At 35.7% G+C, this 22,724-nt stretch overlaps 1 protein-coding gene across 3 annotated transcripts; it reads right to left on the bottom strand.

Annotated features, from left to right (window-relative positions):
* Window positions 1–2,099: 2,099 nt before the first annotated feature.
* LOC109858377 lies at window positions 2,100–22,228 on the bottom strand. Of its 3 annotated transcripts, XM_020435540.1 has the most exons (8): window positions 22,176–22,191; window positions 21,639–22,027; window positions 13,539–13,662; window positions 8,650–8,760; window positions 7,571–7,708; window positions 7,331–7,428; window positions 6,260–6,425; window positions 2,100–3,516 (listed from the first exon to the last, which is right to left on the bottom strand). In XM_020435540.1, exons 2-8 carry the CDS (start codon window positions 21,762–21,764, stop codon window positions 3,413–3,415), a joined length of 867 nt encoding a protein of 288 aa, XP_020291129.1. In that variant the 5' UTR covers window positions 21,765–22,027; window positions 22,176–22,191; the 3' UTR covers window positions 2,100–3,412. The 3 variants fall into 3 exon arrangements, with proteins under 3 accessions (XP_020291129.1, XP_020291130.1, XP_020291128.1); XM_020435541.1 differs by lacking the exon at window positions 6,260–6,425 and adding an exon at window positions 6,524–6,689 and having other exon boundaries at window positions 21,639–22,228; XM_020435539.1 differs by having other exon boundaries at window positions 21,639–22,226.
* Window positions 22,229–22,724: the final 496 nt, after the last annotated feature.

Consider the following 22,724-nt stretch of genomic DNA (forward strand, 5'->3'; position numbering starts at 1 on the left):
TACAAATAATTACAAACATTTACAGTGTTTTAATCTTACATATAATGGAAAAAATGCTATATTTCACGTCACGTGTACTATAGTTTTTAACCAAAGTAGGATTTTGGAACATACCCCTGCTGTTGTCAGCTGTTGTGCGCATCCCCTTTTTTGCTGCAGCATGCTATGAACATTCCGTTTTTTTGCATATGCGCACATGATCTATATACTACACGTAATGTTTACTATGGACAAATGCGCGTATATGAAACGGAACGCATCTTATAAACGTCTTACAATCGTAAACACTGACGATTACGTGAATTGCGTTGGATTTTACGACCAGCGTTTATTGGCTCAATTCTCAAACATGTACGAATTTATTTGCATACAGGGTGATTCAGAACAACCCGTTATCTTTGAAAATACATATTCTTGACTAAATTCTAAGGCAACTTTTTATTTGGCAAAATTTTGTCTGACGCTTACTTTTTGAGTTACTAATAAAAATAGTTGACGTACCATGAGTCGGATTTAAAAGGTAGGCAGGGGCGGCGCAACTCACCGTGATTGACAGTGATTTATGTGATGCACGGATTAAATAATACAAATTGCGAATGAGTAAATAAATAAGAGAAAAAAAGAGAGAGAGAGACAGAAAAAGATACAGAAACAATGCGTAGCGATCAGCTGATCGCGTCAGGCACCACACGTAATCGCCCGCGTCTCTGACGGTGAGTTGCGCCGTCCCTGCCTACCTCTTGCATCCGACTTGTGGTAAGTCAACTATTTTTATTAATAACTCGAAAAGTAAGCTTCAGACAAAATTTTGCCAAATAAAAAGTTGTCTTAGAATTTAGTCAAGAATATGTATTTTCAAGGATAACGGGTTGTTCTGAATCACCCTGTATAAAACGAATCATTCTGAGCTTTGTGATTGGTCGAATTTTTCGGCCTATAAACATGTAAAATTAATTATGATCATACGACAAAATATGTTCCGTTTTGTATGCAAACAAATAAAAAATCTTATGGCTATAGTAGATTCAAGAGAGTTGAAATAAAAAGTTACTAGTTACCGATAAAATATAACTAAATAAAGTTAAAAGATAAGAGTCTAAAAATATAACTAGATAAAGTTAAAATTATTTAACTTTTTAACTTTTTAACTTAACTTTTATCTTTTTAACTAGACACTACCCAACCTTGACTATAATTATAAAATATTATGAATTATATATTTCGTAATTATTATATTCTTATTTATTCTTTAATTATCTATAAATATATATATATATGTATGTATAATAAAAATGTAAGTGGGGAAACGTTAGAGATAGGAAATCACTGGCAAATAATACAGACATAATTATGTTTTCGATATATTGTCTGTTATTTTTGTTATATTTGTTTTACTATTTAAATCTTTTATAAATTTTCGTTGTGCTTATTTTATTCGACGTTTTTATAATCTTCTTAGTACATTCATTCCTAAATCTTATCATGTAATTACAACAATCAACGATACATTTTTTACTTGTCGTAATTTTGCAATATGTAATCAATATATATATATATATAATATACATATAATTAATATAATACTATTGTATATAAAAAGTTATTCTGTCACAGAATATTGCTTTTGTTGCTTACAGAGGTTGACAAGAAGAAAAATTATAAATTACAAGAAAGATAGACATTGGACAAAAAAATGAAAGAGAGAGAGAGAGAGAGAGAGAGAAAAGTGGAAAGATAGATTCCACGGTTTTTTGCTTAATTATTGAAAACATTGTGTAGTGTAATAAAATAATAAAATACAAGAAAAGAGTACCAATATATAATAGACCTTACAAATCAACATAAACAAAAAGAGCTACATAGTAGATAAATTTCGCAAATCGTTATCGCGGCAATAATATTAGCAGTACCGTATATTATAATATAAAGGTTTTACGTATCACATCAATATATATGTGTAGGTTTAATCCTTACAAGTTGCGAATGTTTACTGAGTTAAGTAAAAAGAAAAAAAAAGTCAGACAGCTAGAACGGCAAAAGAAAAATTGCAAGTTTCCGTGACTTCCTCATATTTTTAACTTTGTTATTTTCATAATTTTAAATGAGATCTCTCTATTCGTTTCTTATCAACTCGTAAAGATTAAAACTAAATTCATGTAAAATAAATATATATTAATGAAAAATCACGATTTATTTTCGTTTTGTGTTCTTGTTTTGGTCGAATATATAATGTTTTATATTTAATACACGTAGTACCACCAAAGAGCGACAACGTTCACGAGCATAATGATGCCATATTCGCGTCGCTTTCTTCCGTTTTGCTCGCGCGACTCGACGATGGCCATTCTTTCTCGAAAGAAGAGAAACTTGAGCTTTTGATCGCGTGAAATAAATAAAGAGATAAACGCGACATCAATGCGAGCCAAGCTTCGCAGATGTGGACTCGATCGACGTTAGTCGATCACATTTAGAAAGGACTCGCGCGATCGTTTTTATCGAGGTTCCTCGAGACAGGCGCGGATGTAACGTCTATTAAATATCCGCGACGACTACTTGAATATATTTTCTATGGTGGTCTGTGGTAGACACTTTTTTACAGCACCGTGATGAATTAATCATCGGTCATTAACTTTATCGTTATCGAGAGTTCGAGAAAGCTCGGTGAAAAATTGATCATCGAAGTCCGAATGGGAACAACGTGGGTACGTATGTGCCATCGTGCGTGCTTTAATTATTATCACACGTACGAGAAAAGTGTGCGTAAGAATGATGAGTGCATCTTACTTAACAAAACTTGGAAAAGTACAAAAATGATCTCGCTCTTAAAATACAACTATACGCGCAAATTGTTTGTTGAGCAACCGTCTCGCGTAAAGTCGGAGAATCTTCCTAAACGGTGCAAGTGTCCAAAGAACACAATAAAAATGTTTAAAGAAAACTTTCTGATTTTTTTTTATTTTTTTTTTTTTCACACTTTCTCCAGACATTTTCTAAACTGTGTCCTTTAGACACGCACGTCGCTCGGGCGTTTTCCGGTCGAATGGAACTGAACGATCTATCGTGAGAAAAAGAGAGCTTGCTTTGTTTTTTTGGAATCGTGGAATCTCAAACACACGGTATTCCAAAATACACATATTTTAAATTACGGATTAATTGCACTTGAAAAATTGAATTTTCTCGCGATCACTTCATCGAATTCTGATCGCAGTCAGATCAAATGCGTTCTTCCGTCGGATGAAACGCGATCACGGATCGATCTCTCGGCGAGTCTCTCTCGTATTTTGCGTCGAATGGTTTTGTGCGAGTCCTCGTCCTACTGAGGTGAACGAGACGATGAATTTTTGATGTAGATTTAGTGACGAACATGAGCGTGCTCGGAATATTTTCTGTTCTTCCGATAAGCCGTGATTCTTCAGTAGTTATACGGTCCGTACTGAGAGCCATGATAATAAGGTCCCGGATACGCGGCTGGTGCTGGATATCCGGCGTACGCGTACTGTTGCTTCTGCGGGTACACTGGAAAATCGACAAGAGAGATTAGGTCCGCTATCTAATTTTTCTTCCGATAAAAAAAAAAAAAAGTTAAATTTCAATGTAAAACTTTTTAAACTTAACAAACGCGGAACGAAAGAATTTTAAGAATATAAGTAAACAGAGTCGAAGACGGATATTAACGCGTAATTATTATTTCGGTGTAAAATTCAACATTGCGTGCCGATTTGACTCTTATAGTTTTATTTTCGTCAAGTAATGTTCTGACGAGTTGACGAAATTGTTCTCTTCTAGTTCTAGGAGTTATTCAAATTCCGATTGTTTGCAACAGAATTATGTGAAAGAATAATATGACCAAAAAATTATATATAAATTGTTTTTGTTTGATATTCGTTTTATATATTGCTCATTTTGATCGTTTTTTTTTTTTTTTTACCACACTTGGAGAACATTATAATTTTATCTAAAACCAAATTGTTTGTTGCAAATTTCTAGACACAAGGAAAAGGCTTTTTAGCTTTTGACCTTAAACGCACAAAGAGAGATTTTGTTCCATATCATGCGGAACACGTACGTTTGCTGTATTCAACCTCTGTGCGCAAATCGAATTCCGATATAGATTAACCAGCGGGGACAGAATGTGCAAACACGGAAATTCTTTTGTGGCAAAAAGTCGACGGAAAATTAGGCAAGTGTGTCGCTTTCAAACGGCTACTTCGACTGATAGTTTCCCATTCTTTTTCTCAAAAAAAGAGAACAATTATCGCGATTTATTTTGGATTTTTATTTTCTACAACTCCAAGAGAATCCCTTAGAATAGCTGATAAACGAAATTGAAACAAACTGATCAACAAAAATAAAAACGTACTAATTTCTTTTTATAATATCTTTAGATTGATTATTACGCGCAATTTGTGTAGCGAGAGGGAAAGTATATTGACGCAAATGCAAATCGCATATCTCTCGATGTAGTACACACAATCTCGTTTCCTGAACTTTCGAAATATAAATTTTCCAAAACAATACATACTCGCGTTGACACTGATTTTTGCAACTAACGTAATTTTTACGTTAGTAATTTTTAGACGTAAATTTTTGCAACTCGATCGATTATCCGAAAGGGTAACTAGAAAGTTTCCTTCAGGATTAGAGCGTGACAAAAGTATCCGTGGCGGAAACAGAGCGTGAGATAAACAAGTAAAAGTTTTGCAAGAACGAACATTAGCCGTTACCTTCTATACGACGTAATTATGATGATTATTAACATGATTCGGTAATCGATTTATTTACCGATTAAGATTTTTTATTGTTTTGTCGCATTAATTTTCAATTATTTTTAATCAATATGTATTCTCTTAAAAAACAACAGTGAAGAATGGGTTGAGTTTAAATTAATAATATGTTGCGCGTTTTATTATTTCATTTTTTCACTTTTATTTATGTTAATGAATTGTATATTTAGTTTGCAAATTTATCTTTTGTCTGCAATTTATTTTATTTGCAATACAATTTTATTTCGATAAAAATGTGGCCTTGCATTGTAAAATAAATATGATCGAGAGCGTAAAAAAAACTAATTTAAACACTCGGCCGACCAACAATTTTCCGCGTGGATTCACTCTTTCAATCAGTTTAGGAAATTGCGCAAAGATGAAATCTGATAACCGGATATGCAATTCGTTGTAATTTCAGGTTAATATTCATTGAACTAGTTTTGCGCGCGGTCCCGTTTTTCTCATTCGAAAATTTAGGGTTTCAAAACAATTATCAAACTTTTTTTCATTGGTTAATTAAATTATTTCAACAATATACAGAGGGGTTGATTTTGTTTATATATATATATATACAATGTTATTAGGAATTAAATCTTCTGGTTTTTGAACAAAGTAAAGTGTTAAACATGCGATTGAACTATGTGTGTTGCATATTCTCTTCCAAATCTCTTGATTTTATACTACAACCGTTTCTCTGATTATTCAATAATTAAAGTTGCAATTCTTAATCAAATAAATTATAATTATTGTATTTCTAAAAATATATCCATAACTGACTGAATGCATACATCGTGCTAACAATAATTTCTATATACGTTAATACGGAAACGCTTATGAAGTATAAACTATATAATAAACTATATAATAAACGCGCGCGCGCGCGTAATATATAATGTGTGTTATTAAATATTTACAAACATATCCGCAGCAAAATGTCTCGACAATCTGATATACGTTATCGCTTCCGTATTGACGCTCCTTCGATTGAAATCCAGTTAGTATAATGACGAGATGATCGTTATATATTTTTTTGTATCAAGGAACATGTTCCTTGCGATCAAGCCCGATGATTTATAAACTAAAAAGTTAGTGCAATATGTTCTCGGTGCACGCGGACTTTGATATTTCAGTAATTTTTATTTTAAATAAGAATTAATTTTACTTAAAAAAAAAAAGTTAGTTTTACATAAATTAAATTTACAATCGCAAAATTCTTTGAAAAAAACCTTCTTAAACTTATAAATAATGAACACTTTTTTGCAAGTAATAACAAGCTAATAACGTCGATCGGAACGATATATCGATGTATTTAAATAAACACTTGAGATAGGATCGGTATTTTGTTTGTTTAAAAAGTATTTGTCGATAAAAGATTTTGTCGCATTACTCGGAGAACAATTGTATAAAAATTACAGATCAACAAACAAAGAGTTTCGATCGAGTTCCACGTGCACGTAGTGAGCAAAAGCAATAAGGTGTTAATAAATATGTACCAGGCATGAGGTACTGCATGTTCATCGCCTCTTCGCGCATTCTCTCGCCCCTCAAGCAAATCGCCGCGGCGCTAAACAAGATCGCGCTGACCAACGACCAACCGACGCCGACCCAAGCGACCACGTACGACCAGTCGTACGAGATTAGTGAGTTGTCCTTCAGGACCTAGACGCAGTTTCCCCCGCCGTGCCGGGCGCATACAACAAACAAAAAAAAGAGATACGGGGCGAGTTAGTCCGGTCGTTTCATGGATATCGTGTCACCTGGCATGATGTACTGAACGTTCTGGGCCTGCTCGCGGGCACGCTCCCGTCTCAGGCAGGATGCCGCGATCAGGAATAGCGTCATCGTGCCCAGACATGTGGCCACCCCCAACCAGGCCAGGTAAAACGACCAGTCGTACCACTGCGCCGCGTTGTCCCTTAAAACCTGCAGGCAAAATTATCTATAAACGCTGCGTATGCAGCGGCTGCCGCTGCGACTCCTCTGCTTTGTGGAAACAAGCCTTGCGCGCGACAGATCCTTCGCCTAAAAACATCTCTTTCTCAAGCAGGATGAGCAAAAGTTTGCTTTACTAGTTGCAAATTGTTTATATATATATATATCTTTGTACTTCTTTCGCTTATCTTATTTGGCAACAATAACGTGTACATTGAAACGTTGTTCATCTGCAGTCAACTTTTAAACAATCATATACCAAATTGTTTGAATTTAATTTCATAGAGTGATTATTTTTTTGTTTTATAAATTAACATAAAATATAGAACATTTCAATGCGACATCAGTGTTTAGAGCAAAAGTTTGCTTTACTAGTTGCAAATTGTTTATATATATATATATCTTTGTACTTCTTTCGCTTATCTTATTTGGCAACAATAACGTGTACATTGAAACGTTGTTCATCTGCAGTCAACTTTTAAACAATCATATACCAAATCGTTTGAATTTAATTTCATAGAGTGATTATTTTTTTGTTTTATAAATTAACATAAAATATAGAACATTTCAATGCGACATCAGTGTTTAGAGTTACAAAAGAAAAGTAAAAAAATTAAAAACGTTGTACTTACATTACTCCATTGCTGGTAATATTCTTCCCCGACGATTTTCTCTTTCTCGTAGTACTCGACACCGTGCCACAGGCCCATAGCGCCAGCACTTAGCAAACCTATAAACAATTTAAAAATAATATTTCACTTATATGTGATGTAAAAAATAATAATTGCGAAATCTGTATCATTTTGCGAAAAATATTTGAAAAATGATTTCTTGAAAAAAAAATATTTTGCAGAATATATGTATATACTAACAGGCAAACAGCATCAAAATTGCCGTAGCAGTGATATTTCCTGGCGATCTTCTCCAGCAGCCTACCACTCCTGTCCAGAACGCCGAAAATATCGCAAGAAAACCGACCATGAATAGAGCTATCACGGATCTTCCCATGTCTGCAATAATGATAATACATTAGAACGCGTTATGAACTACATTTACATTTTTATGAATTAAAAATAATCTTGTTCTGAAAATTGATACAAATAAGTCAGAAATAAACGGCAGAAGAGATCTTATTGGATTTAAATTTATTTTATAAATATAAAATCAATTTGAACAATTAATGAAGAGTTTTCAGAGGCTCTAGAAGTTTAAAACTAACAATAATTTGACTGAGAGCCTTACGCTAGATCTTTTGTTGTAAAATAAATAAATATATATATATATATATATATATATATATTTATATTCCTTTATGTAAATATTATACACGTAAATTTTGAAGTAAAATTTCACTTCATAGCTACATGCTATATTGCATCTTATATATGATAAACACCTCCCTATCTAATTTTAAAATATTGCGAAAAAACACCTCAGCCAGGAGTCAAATCCGAAATCTCTCGCTTTTCGTGCGATGTTAATTTTTGATTTTTTTTTTTTTTTTTAATTAATTTGACTCTAATGTTTCAGAAGAAAGCTATATTCTGAGCAAGATTTTTTTTGCTGTTATATACGCGTTTAATGACACGTTAATCACCAGCGATCGAACTTTCTATTCGCGCCACATCGGCCACCAGATAGCAACGTGACCGAATTCTAAAGCACTTACAATTATTCATAATATTATAAGATTTACTCTTATACTTATTTAATATAACAGTTATAGCACAGTAAAAATGTATATTCATATTTTTATTGAGGTTTATCAAAAATCTTATTCTAATTTAATTTTTAAATTTTTAATATATATAAATTAATATATAAATTTAATATATAAATTTATTTTTAATATATAAATAATAATTATAGTGTAATTATTAGTTAAATGATTTTCAAAACTTTTCCATATAAATAAACTTCCATATATATAATAACATATGTATAAACTTACGTAGTCGTGCCATCGCGTCGTCAGAAAAGCTTCTTGTTTCGTTTTCTTCATCAGGAATGAAATAATCGATGTTCATACAGTGTGTTTCTACAGGACTTAAGTAAGTTTCGACTGCAACAATAAAATATATAATGTAAAATTTCACGCGAGAGATATGTGAGCATAAACACACAACATAGTTTGCGTCAGAATTAAATGATATATATATATTTAACAGTGTAAATATTTTTATTACAAGTTTCTTCCGAAATTGCTCGTTCTAAACACACCTTCGAAGAATACATGTACATTTCTAATGTATCACATGTTTTTCTTTAATTAGACACTAAAAAAAAAATAAAAAATAAAAAATAGCGCTGAAATTATTTTATATAATAGCATTTCTTTTTCTTTACAAATCCTGCATCGCCAATCTACGATAATTATCCATTTTTATTCGTGATCACGAGTAACAAGAAGAATTTTACGAAGAGACTCAGAGTTTCGGCGTCTAATTGGCTAATCAACATAACGCTCTCATTTCACCGACCGTAAGATACGCGAGTTAATTTTCATCTACAACCGATTACGACACTCACACGGAATTGCACCGTTCTCCACAGACGCGAGATAAATGCGGAATCTCGCGCAAAATAACATATTACACTTTTGAGAAGACGATGATGATGATATAATCTTTATAAGATAATACAATCTTTATAACGCAAAGAGAAACTCATATTATATAAATTTAAAGATCTGGCTCACAGTTCGGATCAGAATAAATTTGTGTTACCATACTATCCAAAGAGCAAGTAAGATAAATATAATTAAGAAATAAAAAAAAATTAGACGCGCGTAGAGAGAAATTGTGCGTAAAACTTTCACCGTTCTGCGTACGTGTTTTGTACACGCACTTGAGAAAGATTTAGGAAAACGTTTCTTCTTGTTTTTTGTCCTAACGGGTCTTGTTCGTGTCTTCGAAGAAACGAAGATAGACTTGGCGTCGCATTTCGCGTAGGTGTGTATGTAAAGAAAATCTCACTAGTGAGATTTATCGCGGTACTCTCATGTGATTCCATTGCGTCGCGACATCAAATGTTCGACTCTTCGAAAAGCGCGCGACCCAGAATGCAACGAGCGCTATCACCGTTGCGCGAAATGTAAGTATACGCTTTTACCTTGCGTATCCGCAAGAGAAAGAGGGGAAGGAGCTCGCACATGCCGGCGCGCGCTCAATCTTTCGTCTCGGATTCAACGGTACTCTTTCAGCGAATCCTAATCTAACAAAATGCCACTTTCGCGAGAGTCATGTGTATAACATGCATGTAAAAAAGGGTCTTGTAAAAATTAAGTGTCGCGTCATGTCATTTCTTGCGAATGCGAGAATACACGTTCGACTGACGCGAGAGAACAAGCATCCGTCCGTCGCCTCGGAAAAGTCTAATCAACGTCCAAAGCAAACGTTTAATCGGAGTTTAATCAGAAAAGAGATCATTAACGAGACTCGAGAGTGGTGGCGTCAAACAGCGTAAAAAAAAACACATCGTTTGAAATATTTCGAGAATCACAGTTCGACGCAAACGCGACGAACGGTTGTGTTCTTTCCTCAACCCTTTTTGAATTTAGTTTTGTTATAAAGGAAGCGCCGTGTGTCAAGATCGTTGACTCGCGCGTCTAACTGTACACGCGCGTTATACACTCCGCGCTATTCTATTCCGAAAGAGGAATACAAGCCGTTGGGCGGCGAAGGAAACCCTCCTTGTATATAAATATTCTCGTACATATATTTTTCATCGCGCGCGTTTATTGCGCTAGGCCGCGCGATGCGAGACATCATCAGCCGAAAAGCCGATAAAAGCCATCGGACCGGTACACGTTGACTGGTTTCTTTTAATTTTTCACGTGTCGTCTGTGACCTCGATTTTCGGCGTTGTCCGAGCGCGCACATCGGTGCATAAAAGTGCGATAAAATATCATTCATAAAATTTACATTATATATTTTTTTTCGATCTTTTTTAGTTAAAAAATTCATTCATTCACGTCGTGTGTGTCAATTTAATTAGATCTTTCCTCCGTCGCGAAGATGAAGGTCAGGCTCGATCACGCGCACCTAATAAATCGATGCCACCGGAAGCGGGTCGCCGGAAGAAAACGGCAGACTGAAACCGATAAGGCCGTCCTCGTCGATCGGTCGGTGAACGGTACCGATACGAGCGATGCATCATCGATCGCATTTCGAATTGTTTTTTCCGGCGAGAACACACGTGGAAGCGCTTTTTTTTTTTTTTTTTTTTTTGTTACACGAACTCTCTAGATCCGACAATTTCTTCGTTTCGGTATCGCGCACAAATCCGATAGGAATCGATTCTCACCGATTCGGCCTCGATACACGCTTTGCCTTTCTTTGCCATTTCTTCTCGTCCCACGATCCCATCAGGCACAATGTACCCGAGAGACAAGTAACAATGTATATGTACCGCGCGGCATCCGCGTGTTTTCGTTTACGATCGTTTACGGTGTGAGAAAGCATTGTCTTCAGCGTACTTTCAGCGTTCGCCGTGTATCGAATCGTTCACGTTAACTATGAATGGGATCTGCTATTTTTTCGATCGTTTATTTTGTCACCCATTGTGACTTATAATTTGAGATATTTTTTTATAATAATTGGTCGAGACTCACTCAGAAAAGTGAACTATAAGAAAGCAACTGATTGGTCGACGTGAGATTTTATCGTCGGGAGATTTTTTGACGATGACTTTATATCTATCACATCTGCAAATGAATGATTTACATTTTTCAATTTTATCTTGTAAAACGAATTATTTTTTTTCTCACATATTGTTATACCGCGCGACAATATATCTACTTTTATCTCCAAATTTTACAAACGTTACGTTTGATTTTTTTTTTTTTCTTACAACTACCGCACACCTATTGTGAAGACAACAATGAATTTTGCATGAGCTTCCTAATGTGCGCACACACGGCCCGCATTCGCTATATAGTATCGGTATAAGTTTTTGCGCTACAGGCACGTTTCACTTCGTAGCGCGTGTGTTGCGTTTTCCCTTCTCGATTTAAGATCCAACCTGCGTGATCTGAAACTTCCGGGAGAACTAGATTCACCTGTTGTATTTTTTTTTTTTTTTTTTTTTTTTGTCTTACAACGCGCAGCGGATTTTACATGAAAACTATTCGCTTGTATATATTTTTTTTCACCCTTTAATTGCTATTGCGCAAATCAAACAATTAACTCGGTCTGCCAAGTCCTTTTTAAAGGATATACATTCTAAAATCAAAACGATAAGAGTTTAATCTTTATTTCATAGTTTATTTAATTTAATTTGTATCAAAAATAGATAATTAATAATTAATATAGGTAATTAATATAGATATCAGATACGCTGTATCTATATAGCTGTAAATTGTTTATTAGTCTTATCTAGATTTCCTGCGCATTTCGCATATCGCACACGTACACGCAAATGCAAGATTACATTTATGACATATTTTGTCAAATCGATCTGTTGCTTATACAACTTCGATTGTACGCAACGCACGTCTTCGTAACGCTGACGATCGCATAGCAATCTCCAATTATTGTGTGTCGCATGAAAACATTGCGCAATCATCGAGCGACACGCAAAATCGTCGATGTTGCGATTTATGTGACGTAAAAAGTAATATACATCGCGCGTGTCGTCATCTTCGATTCAAATTTACGTCTTTGATCGCAACGACCGCGATCGCAACGGTCCACTTACGAGATGCATTCGCAAAAAAAAAAAAAAATTATCCAGCAATCCTCAGAGAGTCTTGTCGTCCATTAAGTAATTTAAAACGAAGATTCTCGCGGTCGTCGATGTAAAAAGGTGCGCGCGTAAATCGGTTTTGCTCGAAGACAACCTTCCATATTCCTATCGTTTCTCAGACGTTTCAAAATGTTGCTCGGAAAACCGCGCGGTCGTTCACACGACAATTTTTTTTTTTTTGTAAGAAGTTAGCGGATGCGTTCTATATAACTAGATGACGATTTCGTATAAATTTCCTCAATAATTTTTTACTCGATTAGCCAAGCTGTTGGAATTGATAGTTTTCAATGTACAAGTTTAATTTGATCAAAGTCAGTGTGTCCGCGTTTATGTAGGTCTCTAAAGTTTCTACATTATGTATATATTTTTTTAAAGAAGTACTCATTTCCCGATAAACACAAGTATTTAGTATGTTTTTTTTTTTTTTTTTTTTTTATTACAAAAACACATTATAAATATTTGTGTCAATAGAGGTTTCAAGCGATGTGTGTGTAATGCTGAACATATAGTCGATGAGAAAGCGCCGGCGATGCACTTGTGAGCGCAAGCTATATATCGGGTGAAAATACACCTTTCTCCAAAGATTGTACACGGCTGTGCGGTCGATTATAAACTGTTAACCTATTACGTAGGGATCGGATAACCTACGACATTACGAGATCGTAATGTAGAAAGTTTCCTAAAGGCCGCGTGCGAAGTGTCGCGAAAGCAACCGGCAAAAGATTTGCCGGTTCTGATTCTGACGGGAGAGATACAGTCGAGAATGTCGATTGAAGATCGATAACGATATGTCCGATTTGTGCGGATACCTTTGGCATACGGTGTTTATTGTTCAACGCGCACATAAAACGCTATATAAATCTTCTGATCTGAGCGTTTCAAAAACTGTTTCGTAAAAAAAAACTTACCGATTAATAAAACAAACACACGTTTTAATTTTCGAAACATGTTGATTGTTTTTCACAAATTGTATTAAAATTGTTCATTTCTATAAGTCGTTGCAACCACGTTGAAATTTTTTTTTTTTTTGTGTGTGACATTTTTTTCCATTACTAAACGTTAAACAATATCTTGGAAATCTTATCTCTATCTTACCTGTCGGTGGTCTCTCTTTGGGATAACATATCCTGAACAGACCCTGAGTTCTTGTGTAGTAATAATATTTCGTGTTCATCTGCTCCACCAAATGGATCTGCTCGGTATGCTTGCTCGCATATTGCTGCAACACACGTACAGAAAAAAAAAAAAATCCTTTTAATAAATGTCCGATTATACTCGAGCGCTGATGAATTATTTGACGAAAGTTGTAACAACACCGCCGTGTTGCGAGCAATAATAAAGTGAAAGGATAAAGAGAACAAAGTCGCACGGCGAATAATTCACCATGGAGAGAGTTACTGTGAATATATGTGTGTTTTCGAGAATGCAGATGAAGTGCGCGCGCGCTCTTCCTTTCGCGAAAATTTCGCTATTATCATTAGAAAGTAAGAATAAGCTGTGCGTTTTTGTTAGAGAACATCTGTTCGGAATCTCTCTCGCATTTTCATTCAAAGAAACGCTTGCCACGCTTTATTTACGATCGTTCAGCTCTTTGCTTGTTTTTTAATTTATTACGCGCATATTACAAGTTATTCTCAGAGCCGCTCTCGTTCATCTTGATACACACAAAATTTCACTTCGATTCTCACTTGTAATAATCGTTGATTCGACAACGAACGGCGGTGTATCTGCAAGTTTTTTTTTTTTTTGTCGATCGACAACCGATCTCGTCTCTTGTTAAAAATCTATACAGCATTGTACGCGTATCGCGTGAAATTTATATATAGTCGCTTTGAAGGAACATCGAATGGATGAAATTACGAGTAGAGAAAACACTATCGCTATCCCCGGCTTTATTTCACATTCCCGAAGCATCGATATTCCGCAAAGAAGGCCGCCGCCCGCCCATGAAACCCGTAAGAACTCTATAGAGAGCGTTTACTCATGCGTATCGGTTGCAAGTTCCGTATACTTTCTTTTGTGTGCGCGAGGATGTGCCTCGCGTACCGCCCTCGAAATTTAATGCAATTTCAGAACGTGCACACAAGACATGTTTATCAATCTCTTCTCTCTTCTGTGTTCGTTCGTCCTACCGCGCGTGTTGCTACAATCTCTCGCCTTCGTTCCTCGATCGATTCCTCGTTCAAGAATTGGCGCGCTGCTTGATTGTTACGATATCCATTTTCTAGAAAGTACGCGTCTTTGATTTCCCGATTCAGCTTCTGGTAGAAAGTGTAATAATACACTCTGCCTCACGCGGGAAATCCTTAACGCATGAATCGCGTCGACGGGAAGGCAACGTTTCCGCACGTCGTCGTCGTCGTCGTCGTCGTCGTCGTCGTTCGCGAAAAACATCACTCGTGCTCGTTTCCTTTTTTGCGTACATACATACTTTACGTCGACACTTCTCACGAAACGTTTCTCGATTCATCGTCGCTGATAAATTGCACGTTCGTTTCGAGACTTTTTTTTTTCTCTCTCTCTATTCCGTTCACACTCGCGAACAATAGCGCGCCGAAACACATCTTCTCAGTTTTCTTATCGCGCGATTTATATTTTTCGATGTATAATTTGCATTCCGAATAAAAACGAGCTTCACGCGAGAAAGGGCAAAAAAAAAAAACGCGTGTCAACAACACACGGCAGTGGCAATCGGTGTGGATGTTTGAGAAATTCCGCGGCCTACGTTCTTTCTCGATTACCGACTAATAATCGTACGAGCATGACGCACCGTCGTTGATGCAAGCTTTGATTAACCTTGGCGAATACACCCATGCGTTCCTCGCGAGCGATTCTTTTGTAAGAATGCGCAAGGTGAATTATACGTATAAATATTTATTTTGCAAAAAATACTTTCACTCGCTGAACAGGAATCGAACAAGTTAATGTCCTGATGTTGAAATGAAATATAAAACATCGATTTATTGCCATTTCGATTGAAGCAAGTTTAGAGAGATAGATAAGCAGAGATCTGTCTACAAAAAAAAAAAAAAAAAAACGCAAAGTGTTTCTCGCGAAAATGGATGTGCCGCTTCTCTCGCGCGAAAGTTTCCGTAAGCAACAGGTGCGATCTGAAAATGTTCACGCTGTATATGTTTCAACGCAACATGTGTGTTTGTAATTCTCTCGAGATCATCGCTGCGCGAACTTATTAATTTTTTAGTTATTTTTCGTTCGCGAGAAAAGAAGAAAAAAAAATAGGACTCTCTGCAGCATAGAACTCTAGTCTTGTGTCTAGGCCACGCCACTCTGCTTTCACATTGTTATTTCGCCACTGCTCGCCTCAAGCGCGGGAACATCGTCGAGCCTGGCTGATTTCTTTGACATAGAAAGGAAAACCTGCCGTGAAGCTCATTGAAAATAATTAGATTATCAATGACAAAAAAAAAAAAAAAGAAACATCAGTTCATCTCTTTTGTCTTACGGTCAGAAATTTATTTCATCCGTGCACACGTTTTCTATTTCGCCCGCGCAAATCAGTACGTGAACACGCAATTCATTCATGTAAGTAAACAATTTTCAAAGTTGACACGTACTTTATATTTAAATAATAAAAAAAAATAAGATATATAAACACACGTCTAATGCGAATATTAATGCGCAATATTTTGTTTCTGCGTATAAATTTACAAAAATCTAAAAATTGAATCAATCAAGAAATTATTTTTTAGATGCTAGTTGGCCAAAAAAAAGATTGAATTACGAACGCAGGTTCTCGTTTTGTAAAGAATTAATTTAACTGTAATTTAAAAGAACAATTGCAAAAACTCTATTACTTTGAACTCAAACGAATCGAAGTATATGTAATATTCTATATTTATGTCTTTGAGTTTTACAACTCCAATCGCTTTACGAAGTGATAATGTTACGACTACTAGACGAGTGTAAAATAACAAACGTTCACGGAAATAGACAGAAAATATTAGCTTTCACCAATCTTGTCTTGAGGTACGTTTCTCAGTAACCAAGTAACTGCAAAAATGGTTAATATCACTATTTTATCGATCGTACCAATTTGTCAGCTCTCAGGTTCGATTACGAATTTGAGTTAAAGAAAACCCCTTCACCTCGTTAGTGAGCGACGAGGCTTTTAGGTAACGAGTCTCGTGTTGCGTACGGCAACTTTCATTTGAATTTTTCATCGCTCTCAGCTAATCTCATTGGTCGACTAACAGTGATCGTTTTTCCGACTATGTGCGCAATGTTGCACAACTTCCTAACTGAATAATCTATCATCGCGCATTGATTATTTCGAGAGACAGATAATGCGAATTTTTGTCTACGATTATTTGATTTGAACTCAATCTCTCGTGTCAAGACGATAAAAAATTGGAATCATTTTTTACCGGCAAATGTTAACGCGATAAAAATTTATTACAGTTTGCTCGTCAACAAAATTTATTCATTATCTTTGTGACGATCAATGTGTGTATTGATTGCAGAACAGGAAGAATATACTCGCGCAATATACTCGAGTTTCTCAAAAATATTTCGCGCTCTGCGGGAAACCGCGTTATTAACAACGTATGTATATCTTTCAAACAATACGAGCACAAAGTACGAGCTACGCGGTCTCTTTAATACGCAGCAAAAAATATTGCCCTAAATAACACCAGTTTAATTAACTTGATACACGAACGTCATACAAACTTCAAACGTAAGCTGAAAAATATTTAGCAATAAACTGGATTTAATTATAAACGTGAAAAAAACATTAATGGCATATCTTCGTGTCTGTTCTTATGCGGAATAGGAATATTCGAGTGAGTTTAAAAGCTGTCACGCATTCCTTTTGCGTGCGCGACTCGCCACGTCACTGGTTCTCTCGAATGAAAGTAGTAGTGACTATATATATATATACATATATATTCGATGAATATAATATCTTGTCGCGTAGTGCGCTACCGTTGTGTATGCGCGCACACAAAAAACAAGTGCGCCTTTATGTCGGCGAACGAACAGGATACGGGCGCACGATGTAATCAGCCTGTGCAGCGCAACCGAATCATCCTGGCGGTCAGGATTACACACGCGCGCACGGGAGAATAATTTATCATGAGAAATTTATTATTAAAGCGGGAATTGGATAAAGAGAAAATTATTGCGCTGCGGTAAAACGTGTGTAAGAAAAAGCTAAAGTAAAACGTAGTATCTCGTGAGATTAAAAAAATATATATCGATCTCTCTTTCCTTTTCTTTTTTTTTTTGAACAAAATTTCAATTAAAAAATTCCTGGATACTAGTCTTGTTAATTAATTTTGAATATTTCACGTAGATGGTAAAATTTGTTTTTTTTTTTTTTTTTTTTTTCATTTTCCTTTCTATTTTGTGCGTTGAATATATCAAAAAATAAAAAAATGTCATTTCCATCCTGAAAAAAAGTTTCAAATGTATCTTTTTTTACGTCTATTCGAATTAACAAATCGAAATCGTTTGAGGTACAAATCGTCTGCGCTTTTTATTCGCATCGAAGATTGCGAATTGTTTTTCGCAATCGCTCTGTCGTCAAGTTTCCTCAATTTCGTCTCTTCATTGATCAGATTTGTTAATGTCAGAGATTTGCAAACCTGATGCGCCTTCTCCCGTTAATTGACGCCTATTTGCATCTTTGTCGAGGCCGCGTTTCTGGCGCGTCGCAACAACACCACGTCGAATTATCACCTCGATGTCTCTTGCGAGTACCGCAGGATAGAGAGTAGGTATATATATATATTCGAGTTCGCTCGCGCTTACTCGCGTACGATGCAGACGGCGACATAACTGTACGCGCCATTCTTCCGAGCTACCTGAGCGAAAAGGTAGCGAGCGTGGCTGCCGTTGGTTGTTGTCGACAGTCAGGGAATCGCGCGATTTTCTCGCGATGCGTGCGCGTTCACCAAGGTAAATGCGAGCGAGGCGCGAAAATAACAGCGTGATGTTCCATGCGCATCGCGACGCGAACACGCGATTTTTTCGATGAAAAGTCACTACGCAACTACGCTAATGGACTCTGTTAAAGTGGCGAATTCGTTTGAAAAATGATCGAAAATTAAAGAAAATTTGTGCATAAGCAAAGCATTAAAAATCTTCGCAGTTTAAAAAGAAAGAAAGAAAGAACCAGAAGAGGAAACGTGGATTTGGAATGCAGTTTGTTGCAAAAAGTAGAACAGGATTATTCAAAGAAAAAAAAAATATAGTCACAATTTTTGTAAAAAGATGAGATGGTATAAAATCCTTATATGTTTATCCCTTTATTTGGTTTCAAAGCTTGCGTAAACTCGACAATCAATAAAAATCCATATCTGACACGCACAAAAGGACATACGCATCAGCTGCGATCGGTGCACCAAACACTAAACGGCAAAACTTGTTGAGTCAATGCGCTGAGAATGGGCGCGGCTCGGAATGTCGATCGTTTCGAAGGCTTGAGACGAGATGGCGAGAGATCGAGACAGAAACGTGAAGAGAGAAGAGAAGAAGAGAAAAGAAAAGAGAGAGAGAGAGAGAGAGAGAGAGAGAGAGAGAGAGAGACAGAGTCAAACTGTTGAAAGAAAGAAAACTGCGAAAAGAAAAACGAAATATCCTTCTCTCGAAAATATAAATTTTGTTAACGAGATAATTCAATATAATCGGCAGCTTTAGCTGCTGAGATAACTTTTCATTAAACACAAAATGTATGATACAAGTTTCCGCGATAATAAACAAAACATCACACAGGATGTCCTACTTCTGGCAACCAATAATTAATAACGATCAAGTTGCTATTTTGCGAGAATGCGCAAATTGAATAATTTTCTTTAGAATAAAAGTAATAAATATCAACGAAGATCTTTACTTGTCAATCTTCTTCTATTTAGAAGACATGTATTATATTATGTTATATATTACGTTGTGTGTGTGTGTGTGTGTTATATTACTGTGCCATGTTGTTAAACTCGTTTCTGTTTTAATAAGATAAAGAATTTTTATTATATTGGAGATTCTCTCCGCTTTTTTTCTTCTTTTTTACACATATTAAATATTTCTGCAAAATTTAATATTTAATATTTCTTTTATTTCTTTTATATGTATGCAAAGCGTAGATACTGGACATTTTATCTGTAAAGTGATTGGCAATCTTTTCGCATGCAATAGCTTCACATACAATTACGTATATTGTAATGATCACATTATGTGAATGTGACAACTACATGCTACAGTGTTTACCTGTATTGTACGCGCGCGCGCGCGCGTGTGTATGTGTGTCAATGTGTGTATGTGAATAATAATTTCTATTCTTACTCTGTTCGCAAATATTATTTGCATAACGCAAGAAGTTGCATCACTGTGCCTGAAGTTTTATTCACTTGCGCCTCGCGGATATAATTGTGTTATGAGCAATTTACGTTGTCATCAGTTTCATTATTCGTAAACAATACTTAGTAAAAAAAAAAAAAATACTTCTTAAAACAAAAGTATTATTTTTAGAGTTTCTTGCACACATCATACAAAATTTAGATTATTTGAATTTTTTATTCAAATGAATTTAAATCATCTATAACATTCTTTATTGATATTCTTTGAATTTTCTTCTATCAAGTACTTTAAATATCTTCTCTCGAACAATTTTAATGAAAAGGTCGTAAAAATATGTTCAACTTTCAATGATTCACGAAGGTAAACTTGACTTCCGACCCGTACATTCACCCGCACCAAGGACGGTCATAGGAAATCTTCTACTTCCTCTCTCATCTCCCTCTTTCTAAGGAAGAATTCCTGACAGATTGCATAATATCCTCGTTGATAGCACATTTTCTTCTAATTAATAATGCCTTTCACAAACGTGTTTTTTTTCTATCTTATCTCACACACTTCTCAGGTCGAATAAATTGTTGAAGTAATTTCTTCTCTTTAAATTTAATAATAACTATAAATACAGAATTACAAAATATTACATTCATTATATCACTATAATGAATAAAAACTTTTCATCTAATATTAAGTATCCTCCTTGAGGAGTCACACAAATGAGATTACAAAGATACCGATAATATTCATTGGCATGATGCAGTTACACGTAGCCACAAAAAAAATCAAATAATGTTACATTATTGTTAATAAGAACTATTAGAAAGCAAAGTTGGAAGAAAAGTTTTATATTATAAAAATAAATTTGTATTAAAAATAAATAATCGAGTTTCTTTATAACGTAATTGCATTTTTACAATTAAAGAGGGATGCAAATAAAATACAATTACTGACTCTTTCTTACTGACCGGACTTACATATATTTATTAGTTTGATACTTAAAGAGCCCGAGAGAGAGATAATTCTCTATTATAATTATATTATTTGTAAAATACAATTAGATTGACGATATATTTGTTGACAACAGTGTGTTCTGATCTCCGAATTAATATGAGATTCAGATGTGATTTTTTATCCCCGGACACGTACGAGATGATATCTATTTTCATGATCAAAGCCGGATTATCTGGGCGTGCAGAGCAGCAATTTAATCAAAATTTGAATAAGGACTGTGCTTGAACACAACAGAAGCACGTATTTGCATTCGAATTAGCTTTAACAACAATGCCGATGACGGTATCCTACGGCGAGATAAAGGTAAAACATCATCATAAAATTCCATTATCAATCCCACGCTCTCACAATCCATTGCGATTTTTTTTTTTCAATGCCACGGAAATTGCGTACTCGCAACGTGAATTAACTACGCGAGTAAACAATTTCCATTGTAATGCTTTGAGTTTCTAGCGAAAGATTCTTCGAAGTAGAATTACATAGAATTACATCATCTCTCGGGGGATTTGCTTATTCGGAATTTATTTACTCTTGAATATTTTTCTGAACGGTTAATCAATATATCATTTTCAATTGTTTGAAATTTCGGTGAGAAATTTCTTTTGTATAATTTTTTTTTTCACTTTTCCGTTGTTCACTGCTAAACAACTAGAAAAAATTAAAAAATTTTTGAAAGGGTTCTAACTACAAGTTTGATTAATTTTATTTGCTATCCCGAAATAATTCTTTTTTTATATAAACAATTATATTTAATTTCGTATTATTTTTATCTTACACTCGCGTTCTATATATTTGTCTTTCATATTGCGTGTGCTCTTTTGTCATTGCAAAATTTTTTTTTCATACGCATTACCTCTCGCATTATCAGTAACAAACCTGGATCTGAGCGCGCTTGACCTCGGTATAGAGCCAGTTGTCCGTGGAAAAGGCGATCGCCAGCAGAGCAGTGGCGATGATACCGGTTATGGTGGCGAGGGAGAGCGTCACCGCGGAGCACGGCATCTTATCGGTATATTTTATTCCTTGATGTCTCTGTTCACGTGTCCGTTTCTTTTTCTTCTTCCGTTAGCTTCACCTCACACTCACCGACGTAATTTACTAAACCACCACGACTATATATGTACGTGGATATATTCGCGCGTTCACGAGGGAAGGAGGAGAAGAGAGTTTTGTGCGCGCCGTGTGTTTCACCTTGAATAGGGAACCACGTTTCAGATATGGTTGTCTCGTGTCGTTCTCGATCCCGCAGGAGCACCGGAAACTGACTGAGAGAGAAAGAAGGTGGTCGTGAAGGATCGACGCTCAAGGATATATATATGTATATATATATATATATATATGCATATATATATATATTCGAAATTTCGGCCCGTTTAAAAAACGTTAAAGCGTCTTTCAGGATGCGCGCTTCACCGCGATGCACATGACAACACCACCGTTCCACCTTTCGCAACGGCAACGACACTAACGGCCCGACTTGCGACTTACCTCGAAGGAAAGCCAGCCGAGAGAGCAAGGAGAGAGAACCGGATCCCAGGTGGGGATGGACTTAGCCTCGGGCAGGTATATTACCTGTGTTTTACCCGCAGCGACGCTCAACTTACGACGGCACACAACCTGTTGCTGTTGCACCTGACACAACGAGAATGCTCTGCGCTCGAAGAAACGACTCTATCTTTCAACTCGAAAGTTGAAAATACTGTTGTTTCTTCGATTAGAATTTTACTTATCGTTCTTCTCACAAGAATTCCCGCGAGACTTTATTGTGATGATTGTTTCTTGCGAGATATCATCTTGACACTGCTGTGCAACGTAATAACGAAAATATTGCAAAAATCTTATTATCACTCGGTAAATTGAAAACCAGAACGGAATTAATGCGGTGTGTTCGAAATCGCAAGAAATTCACACGTTTATTCGTTTAATTCTTTCGCGTCCATTTAGCAGAATTAAAATTCTTCC

This window comes from Pseudomyrmex gracilis, unplaced genomic scaffold (genome assembly GCF_002006095.1).
Source record: "Pseudomyrmex gracilis isolate BER0280 unplaced genomic scaffold, ASM200609v1 scaffold_201, whole genome shotgun sequence".
Taxonomy (NCBI): Eukaryota; Metazoa; Arthropoda; class Insecta; order Hymenoptera; family Formicidae; genus Pseudomyrmex; species Pseudomyrmex gracilis.

What these genes read in the sequence shown, in the direction of transcription:
- LOC109858377 (XM_020435541.1), bottom strand. Translation starts at nt 21,764, where the DNA reads ATGCCGTGCTCCGCGGTGACGCTCTCCCTCGCCACCATAACCGGTATC. An exon ending in TCAAGCGCGCTCAGATCCAG is followed by an intron (nt 13,663 to 21,638) that starts GTTTGTTACTGA and finishes CGTGTGTTGCAG; the next exon opens with CAATATGCGAGCAAGCATAC. An exon ending in AATTTTGATGCTGTTTGCCT is followed by an intron (nt 7,429 to 7,570) that starts GTTAGTATATAC and finishes AATTGTTTATAG; the next exon opens with GTTTGCTAAGTGCTGGCGCT.